This window comes from Schistocerca gregaria, chromosome 6, assembly GCF_023897955.1.
Source record: "Schistocerca gregaria isolate iqSchGreg1 chromosome 6, iqSchGreg1.2, whole genome shotgun sequence".
In the NCBI taxonomy this organism is placed as follows: Eukaryota; Metazoa; Arthropoda; class Insecta; order Orthoptera; family Acrididae; genus Schistocerca; species Schistocerca gregaria.
This window is the reverse complement of record NC_064925.1, coordinates 247,836,362-247,846,318: the sequence shown is the minus strand read 5'-3', so window position 1 is coordinate 247,846,318 and position 9,957 is coordinate 247,836,362. Positions and strand designations below refer to the sequence as shown.

The 9,957-nt window shown below is 36.3% G+C and overlaps 1 protein-coding gene across 1 annotated transcript in view; it reads left to right on the top strand.

Annotated features, from left to right (window-relative positions):
- The first annotated feature begins 320 nt into the window (after window positions 1–320).
- Window positions 321–9,957, top strand: part of LOC126278567 (xylulose kinase-like) — a 139,797-nt gene continuing 130,160 nt past the window's right edge. The window contains exon 1 of the mRNA XM_049978769.1: window positions 321–551. Within this exon, the coding sequence (XP_049834726.1) occupies window positions 507–551 (45 nt within the window). The 5' untranslated portion in view covers window positions 321–506. The remainder of the gene's footprint in view (window positions 552–9,957) is intronic.

The following is a 9,957-nucleotide window of genomic DNA, read 5'->3' as shown; positions in this document are numbered from 1 at the left end:
CCACTAAAGAAAAATTATACCCGACGAAAATTTTTCTTATCCTAAGTAAAAGTTTCCGAACGAGACTTATAGTACCGCAATAACATTCAGAACATTTTAGAAACCGCGTGTGGACCGAAGGATAATTCGTATAAGTCGATAAAATGTAGGTTAATGATGCCGTTTGTGTGGCATGCTATTAAGTTCGGCAATTTTATTAAATTTTAAAGATAAGTCTGTTTCCTGCATAAATCTTCAAGCAGAATAGCTCGAGGAATTCTTACTGAAAAAGGTCTTCGCAAGGTTCCTTCAAGAAACAGTTTTCAAGTTCGTCTTTTCAGTTATGCTAATCTGGACATGTGGGTTACATCACTCTGAACTGTTGACACTGCATTAATCGCCTGCTTATCACTTTCATTCCGAATCCAGCTCCCGTAATAGTGGGGGAAGTAGTAATAAGTGGCTTAGTTGGTGCACAGCTGACGCCTACACGCACAGTTAGCGGCTGTGTACCAACAACGTCTGACATGGAGAATAACTCGTACCTGGGGATTGATTTAAGCACACAACAGGTGATGAACATTGGTTTTGAAATGGCACATGTCTTTGGAAGTGGGTTCCTAATTAATATGCACGGTAAATGATATTTTATTGTGTTCGCGGAGGTTTCTCACAACGTTGTTACGCGCACGGCAATGTCATTTAATGTGGCATGTCAGACGAAAACACACAATCCCACGCACTTTTTGTAGTTACATGACGAGGCTTGTTCGCCAAAGAAAGAAATCGATATCGTTTAGTAAAATTGTAATAGGTTAGGTTGTCTTGGCACTGAATATTGCCCATTTTCGAATAATAAGCCTGTGGGATGTCATAGCGATTTCAGTAATATCCCAGTTTGTTTGACAGATGACAGCTGTGGTCGTGTAATCAAAGTGCGGTACCTTATATTAAATCATATCTGCATGAATTTGTCATTTTCATCTCGTTTGTAAACGAGTTCTTAGCAAATTTTTATTCACTTAATATGTGGATCCTCCCGTTACTGGCAAAAAGAAAGCCATAACACAAATGTTACGGTTTCTAAATACATGAATATTATGTATAGGTAATGCACGTCAGTGGACTACCATTGATCAGCTTGCAGCCCCACATAAGAAAGCATTTAAAAGTAATCCAAGATCCTGGAGAAATGTCCTTAAAGCAGACTATGATAGCTACTCGAGGCTGTTAATGCATTTTATTTTGTATATCATGAAGAGGCTTGCACAGGATAGAGAGACATGGAGAGCTGCATCAAACCAGTCTCAGGACAGAAGACAACAACAACAACAAATCATGCATGTTGTCATTTGTATGGTGCAGAACTGTAATGTGAGCTATAAATGTAAATAATTAACATTTCATGTAAGACTTTGAAATACACAAAAGAGGTGCAGATGCAATATGTTATCAACAGAAGCACAAAATGTAGCATTGAAAGTATATAGAAACACCTCTGAAGACCAGCTTAAAGAAAAAGCAAGTTACACAACAGAAGAATTTTAAGACATACATGATATGATCCTCTCACCTTTATTAGTAATTCTATGTCATTCACCAGCCATTGCCAGACAGACAACATCAAGTTTGAAATAATATATAATACATAAAATGAATAAAATATTGCTGTTGGAACTATAATATTAAAATGGGTACTGTAAAAACAAGACAGTCAATACAGTACTAGAACACAGTACAAGAACTAAGTCAGCATTGTTCCCAGGTCATGGTCAAGTAGATTGCATCACATTTTAGTGATTATATATTAAAACCACTACTAAAACTAAGATAACAGACAAGAAGCATTGCATAACACAAATGTTATAAACAATAATTATAAACAACTATTTGCAGCTCTTAGATGTTTCCAGTTCATGGATTCACATGTGATTGTATCATGTTGACCACTCTAAAATTCCACTTGAAGAGAAAAATTCATTTACAGAATATAGGCCTAGTGGCTGTTGGTTAATATCAGTCCAGCTCTACAGGTCTGCTGAGGGAAATCTGTCCAGTGTTTAGCTTAGGCAACAGCTTAGAATATCAGTGTCATAGTTGTGAATTTTTGGTCTCTTGCTGAAGGGTCCTAGATTTTCTTTTATATAGACGAGATAATTGAAAATGTATTGGCTAAATATTGTCATTATTCCCATCTGCTTGAAAATGGGTCTGCAGTGGTCAAATTTCTTGCTGGAAGATGTTATTCTCACAGCCTTCTCTTGTAGGAGCAATATGTTTTTACTTCCAGTAGAGTGTGCCCACAGCGTCAATCCATATGTAATGTGGCTGTGGAACATTGCATAATACATTGTGATTAAGTACTGATCTGTTATCAGGAATTTGAGCATCCTGATAAGATAAATTCCTCTTGAGTGCTTACAACACACACATGCAGTGTGTTTGGTCCACAGCAGCTTATTGTCAGTTGTGATTCCCAGGGGTTTGACATTATCAACATTTACTATGAGTCCACAGTCACCAAGACTGCATATTTCCTGGGCTCTATCTTCATTTAATTTCATTTTGTATGTTTTGAACCACTTTTTGGTTACTTCTTACAAAATATCAGCATCCATTAGTGCATCAGATGAATTTCTACCCTTAGTCATTAATGTTGTATAATCTGCAAAAATCAGGGTAGAGCCATCACAACTTAAGTCATTGACAGGCATAAGAAAAGAGCAGAGGACTAAGTATGGAGCCCTGTGGTACACCCTGTTCACATGCCACTTCATGAGACATTGCTCCCTGGGTACAAACACTCTGCTGTCTTGTCTCCTAGATAAGATGACAGATTCTAAAAAATGACACCCGTTATACCGTAAGTTTTTAATTTTTCCAGGAGTATCTTACAAGAGGTGCCATAAAAGGCCTTGCTTAGATCTCAAAGAACTAAAGCCATGCAGTTCTTATCATCAGATGCTTCCATTATCTTTGTTATTACATCAAGCAATGCAGTAAATGTAGATTTCCCTCTTTTAAATCCATGTTGCTGTCTTTGAAATAACAATATGGTTGGGTTTTCATTATAATTTCAGTCACTTTTGCTATTATAGGTATTATAGAAATTGATGTCTAACTGGATGGATTGTTAGGATCACCTTTTATATACAATGGCACTGTCTTTGCCAGATTTAAGAAGTCTGAAAAAGCACCAACCTCAAGTGACTGGTTAATAACAGGAGCCAAAGGTTTAGCAATATCAGATACAGCACATGATTTTCCGTATGAATGTGTGCTAACAGAGTATTTTTAAAACCTTTCTCGATTTTCGCTATATGCTCTGGAAGCACATCCACCTGGTCAAGGTGCAGCTATTGCTATTGCTAATGCTTATATTTCTTTGTAATAGCAGTTTCTTAATTTAGTCCTACAGCTGCATTATTCCCATCAACATCAGTAAAATATTTGTTAACAATCACCAGGACTGGAGTTATGGGTCTTTTTCTGTGCTTGTTAAGTTCCCAGACTGCTTTGCATGGTTTGGGAGCACCAGAAATGAACCAGACATTATGTGCCTTCTTGGCTACTTCTACTTCCTTTCTGTAGATTTGTGTAGCTTTCAGATAACAACAATGAAACATATCTTTTGTTGCTGTTGAACTTGGTCATTTATTTAGCAGCAGAACAACATACTTTGTGTTCCAGCTTGAGGCTGTACCGTACTTTGTCTCTGTGTATTTCTTTTCTGTTTAGTAGTATATCTATCTAAGGGATTCCTTATGGTTACTGATGGGAAACAGTTATCTAGATTTATTTTGAGGATATGGAAGATGCATTTAATAATATGAATAATTCTCTCCACACTCAGTGCTTGCATGTTTCATTTATACATCTTGCCACAACTGCATGACTCCCACACTGCTGCAAGTAATTAATAAATATGTCCCATCTGATGAACCATTGTTAGGTGGTTAAAAACTGGCAATGAGATAGTAAAAACTGAAGAACAATGCCAAAGGTGACTGGATGCAGTAATTTTAAGAAACCCTTAAAATATTTAAAAGTGTCAGGTGGTCCCAATCCTATAACTTCAGACTGTCAGTCAATCCTGGCAAGCAAATTTTTGAAGATCTTTATTCCTTCTTCTGTTATAATTCTCTTAGTGATGATCTAGTCACAATACCACATAATGGCTTTTCTATTAGATTCCTTTGACTATTTAGATGGACAACTAACACATCATGATCTCAATCTGCTGTCAATGTCTCCACTACACATACTTTGTAGACACTGGTGTGGTGTTTCTGAAGGATATGAGAGAGATGTATCATGGTTGTGTTAGCAGCATGTTAAATAGTTACCTTCCTTTGTATTAATAACTCTTGTTTATTTCTGAATCTAGTAACTGAGGTATTGATTATCTGTGCTTGACAAGTGAAACACTTGAGTAAAGACTATCACAGTTTGTGCTTATGTTGAATTTCTTTGGTGTAGACCTCCTCCAAACGAATGAGTTTAACAGTCAGTATTATAGTTTCTTGTAAAATATTCTCTACAGGATTCAAGATTAATTATGTCAGAGATGCATAGGACGACTGCTTTATGCGCTAATGAGGATTTCCCTTTGGCAGTAAGGTTTATGTACACATCAGGAAAAAATGACAAAAGGCACAACAGGTGTTTAGCTGCAGCTTATCACTTATACATAAGTGCTAACTGTATGGCCAGCCATTTGCCCTATTCTCTTAAATATATAATTGTGCACTCTGTGTATACATATATTTTGATCAGTTTTTTTGTTATATTATAATATCATTGTGAGGTGCTCCTTGGATGAATAAATAAGTGTAAAGTAAATCAAACTTAGCAAATAGGTGCCCCGGGCCAACTTTGTATGTATATATTTTGTAGCTTGGAATGTAGCTGAAGCATCAACGTTGTCATTATTACCTAGGTTGCATAGAACATTTACACTTTTTTTAAAGTGATTGAGTTGTTATTAACTTGTTCTTAAATTTATATTCCACATACAATTGGCATAATATGACAGATACATTAATGACATTCCATTGTAATATAAATATTAATATGAATGGATTACACACATCACATTTGATAGAAGTACGGGCAGAAAAAGTTGTATGTCTCTGTATTCAGTATAAGCTAAATAATATACAGTTAATATCATCAATAAAAATTGAGTTTAGTATGTTAAGTGATGCAACAGTTTATATGTACACACAGAAATAAAAAGTTCAGCAAGCAGCCGAAATTTGTTATATGCAGTTTAAAGTTCTTTCTCCATAAAAATGTCTCATATACTATAAATGAAATCTTGAACAGAAATAAGTACTTTAATCCATATATCTGTAAATGAGCTATATCCCCAGTGCACAATAGTTTACTCCCATCAGGTAGTACCAAGGAAGCCACCGAACGTAACAGAATACCATCATCTGTGTCACAAGGTGTCACTCTGCAAGACTCTGCTGAGAGTATTTTGTATTTAATACAGGACACTGGTGAAGTCTGATGACCAAGAACTTTGCACCACCATCTCACCTTTTCTTGTTCACAAAAATACTGGGGTGTAAATATCTTCAGCCACAGTGATTTGAACTGGGTATCGCTGAGATGAGCACCATGACACTGGCATGTATTAGTGACTGTGCTTACAGAAACACATATTGTAATCCTGAGATCCTCTACAATTGAAGTTTGTTTAGTGACTGAAATGGACATCTTTTTATTCATTTCATTTTCCTAAACATAAATTTACAAATGTTTGTTTTTATGTAAAAATAGAAGTAGTTGACTACTATTCATGAGTAGTTGAAATTGGGTTGACTTCTGTCAGAAAACTGGAAGCTACTGTAGGTGGGTGTGTCAGAGTATAATACCCTAAATAATGTATCTGAGAAATTGAAAGTACTCAAAGACTAAATCTTTCTCCTTACCAAGATATGTGAAATGTTGTCTAAAACTCACAGTTAACTAGAGGCATTCCAACCTTCTGGCAATTCTGTGACAATCCAAGTTTCAACTTTTAGACATACACTTTGTGACCAAGAAGACAGATAAAGCTACTGGCATAACTGACAATGCATTACACACATATAACTTTTTTTTTTTAAAGAAGTTACACTATTCTCTATTTAATCTGGAATGATAGACCTGCATAGGCCATACCACATTGCAAGAAATGATCTCAGTATTAGATTGTATTAATCAATAGTAGAAGAAAGATCCTCTACAGAAATCAGTGTGAATTCTGCAACCTGTGACCCACGAGATCCAGATGGCAGTAGATAGCGGCATCCAGGTTGGTGCCATATTCCTTAACTTTTGAAAGCAATTCAATCAAGTTCTGCACTTTCAGCTAGTGAGCAGAATATAAACTTAAATATGGCAGCAAAAGAACTGGCAAATAATAGATTTATTTTGGATAGGGAAAACAAATCAAAGTGCTATGATCAGTGATCAAATCTGAAACACTCACTACAACTAAAGCCCATGATATTGCCGAGATGAAGATAGGGGACAAAAGTACTATAAATATTGCTCAAATTTCAGAACTGTTCGATAAATTCTTTTTGAATGTAAACAGATCAAACATTGATGAGAAAATTATGCAGATACGTAAATTTCGTCAGCACTGAGGAATTTGAAGGTGAACTTTTCAGCACATCCACCAAAACTACTGCAAAAGATATAGGGAATGCTATAAAAATACCAACAAAAGGGTTAAAGGCAGTCACTAAAATAATTGTGTTGCTAGTGTTCACAATAGTTAAACAGTCCTTTGAAGAAGGTTGTTTCTAGATGCAATGAAGTATGCGATAGTGTTATTATTCTGTCGATGAATTCATTGAGGACACCTTCACGGTCTGAACACAGGGATTGTATTACATGTATTATTTTATGTACATGTGTCGCTGTGACTTAAAAATGTAAAATATAATGTAAACTTTTGCATTTCTCTTAAAAAAGGGAAAAAATGTTTGTTTTGTAAATCTTGACATGTCTCCTGTACATCAAATCAAATGATTTGAAAATTGTATGTAATGAGATGAATAAATCACATATCACATAGTTAAATTACTATTCAAAAAGGGGAGAAAAGAACATGTTGGGACCTATTGACCTGTCTCTCTCCTCCTGCCACGGCCAAAAATTTTGGAAAAGGTTGTGACAATACAAATTCAAAATTTCTTACAAAAGTTTAATTTCAAGACCTCAGTATGGGTTTCAGAAACGCAAACGCATATTATCTCCTACCAACCAGATTGTACACAAAATTAGCTTCTCTCTAGACAACTCCCTGCAAGCACAGGAATTTTTTGTGACCTATGACGGGCCTTTGATAGCGTGAACCACTGCTCGCAACTCTCTAAACTGGAAAAATATAGAATTAGGCCACTGTATTAGAATGGTTTAAGTCCTTCCAAGTGAACCGAAAACAGAGTGATTATAACATCAAAGAGAGGAAATTATGCCTCAGAATGGAAAACTGTTTCACAAGGAGTACACCAAGGTTCACTTTTAGTGTCATTTTGTTTCTGTTTTACATAAATGAGCTACAGCTTAATACTGAGTGTCACTTTGTTTTATTTGCAGATGACACATGCATAATCATTGAAACTAATAGTACTGACCAAATTCCTTAAACTGTTGTCAGTACCTTACAGACATGTGATATCTAATTTAATTTAAATGGGTTAAAATTAAACATGGAAAAACCTCCATTAATGCAGTTTAAAACAAAAGAAGCAAAGTTATATGATATTCAAATTGATCTTAAAAGCTAGGATTTGCACGAAGCTAACTGTGTGAAATTCCCTAGAAAGCAATTAGATAAAAATTTATCAAGGAACTAACATATACAGTACCTTGCAAATAAATTAAAGAGCCTAGCATTTGTAATGATGGTATGACAAAATGCTACCAGCATAAAAATAAGGAAAGTAGTATATCACAGCTACTTTGATTCAGTAATAAGGTTTGCAATTCTATTTTGGGATAGCTTGAACCACATATCTGTTATATTAAAACTTCTGTGCCCTTGCGGTAGTGTTCTCGCTTCCCGCACACGGGGTCCCGGGTTCGATTCCTGGCAGGGTCAGAGATTTTGTATGCCTTGTGATGACTGGGTGTTGTGTATTCTTTATCATCATTGACTCGCAAGTCGCCGAAATGGTGCCAACTAAAAAAGACTTGCAATGCGGCAGCCGAACTTCCCCGCATGGGGCATCTCAACCAATAATGCCACACGATCATTTCATTTTTTTTTTCTTTCAAGTAACTATCATTATAAATATTCACAATGTAAAGCAAAGAAAATCACGTGACCCACTGTTAAAAAATGTGAGTATATTAAGTGTTCCCTCATTGTACACCTATGAACTGATTATCTTTGTACATAGTACCTGTGATTCATTTGTAGCAAATTAATTTCAACATGATCACAACACCAGAAATAAAATTAATTTTACACTGGCCACCCACCATTTAGAACTTTATGCTCAACTCTGCAGTACATGTGTATGAAAATTTACAACAAAGGGAAAGGATAAAAATTGCTCACTATCAATTTAGACACATTGAAAAAACCTCATTACATAGCATTTTATAATACATTATTTTTTAAAAAATAAGTCATGTTTTGTGTAGCAATTATATATTTAGTACAGGATATTATATTAATGATATTGTAAGGAAAATGGTAAATAAATTGTTGTGTTGTGGCTAGTTTCCTGTACATGAAGATGTGACTTGAAATTGTATGTTATGAGACTATAAACTTCTTTTCTATTCTAACGCTGGAAGCTTTGTGATTTGATTTAAGAGTTCTAGCTGATAACTCAGTATGTTGTTCTTAATGGAGAGATATCATCAGGTGAGTATGTAGCTCAGGGAATGTTACAGAACTGTTACTGTTAACAATATATGTAAATGACCAGTTAGATAACATTAGAAACTCTGTCAGGCTGTCTACATACAAGTAATAGTGAAATGCAGGAAGCTCCACACTGATTGACTCAGTCATTTGTGCATTCATTCAGTGTGTTCCTTGGATTCTCCTAGTACAGAGAGATGTAGAATGAATGTAAACATAGGCTTCCCTGGCCGTTGTCTCAGTCAATAAAATTCTTCTGGGTTTGAGGCCGCATTGTCATCTATAAAATTCCGACATTTCGGTAACGGTTGCAATGCGCCTTCCTGAGGGTGTATAGCCAACTGCTGAATGAGCACTAGTTTGGATACCTATATTTTATGGAGGAGTGCTGTCATTGGATGTGAGGGTGAGGAGGAAGGGTATTAGGAGTTCATTTTATGTGTCTTTGCATTGTGTGTTGTCATTGGCAGAAATGGGCATTTCCCATTGGAGTTTCCTTTACTGCTTGCCATTGGTGGAAATTGGCTAATAGACTAAGTGGTGACTACAGCGTAGCATTGTTTACTAACTGCCTAGTACCAACTACGCCGCATCAGCACTCTGTGTACCCTCCACTGCTGTGGCCTACCGTGTGCCTGTTGCTCTGTGAGAACTGTCATTCTGCAAAGCTGTCACAACTGGCAGGCAAGACGCTGGAAGTCGGTACCCCGTCTTCTCTATTAATATTGTTGGGTCGCTTGGCTATTTCTATAGCCTCTCTAATCTTCCTCCTCAAACTGTACGGCTGTTTCACCAGTACATGGGCCTCTTGAAATTCGATCTTCATCCTGCACTGTTCCTGATGTTCTGCCACTGCTGATTTGTTAGCTGAACACGAGAGATATATCTGCCTCAAACAATACAACAAATCAGCGGTGACAGAACATCAGGAACAGTGCAGGATGAAGATAGAATTTCAAGAGGCCCGTGTACTGGTGAAACAGCTGTTTAGTTTGATGAGGAAGATTAGAGAGGCTATAGAATTAGCCAAGTGACCCGACAATATGAATAAAGAAGACGGGTACCAACTTGCAGCATCTGGGCTCCCAGCTGTGACA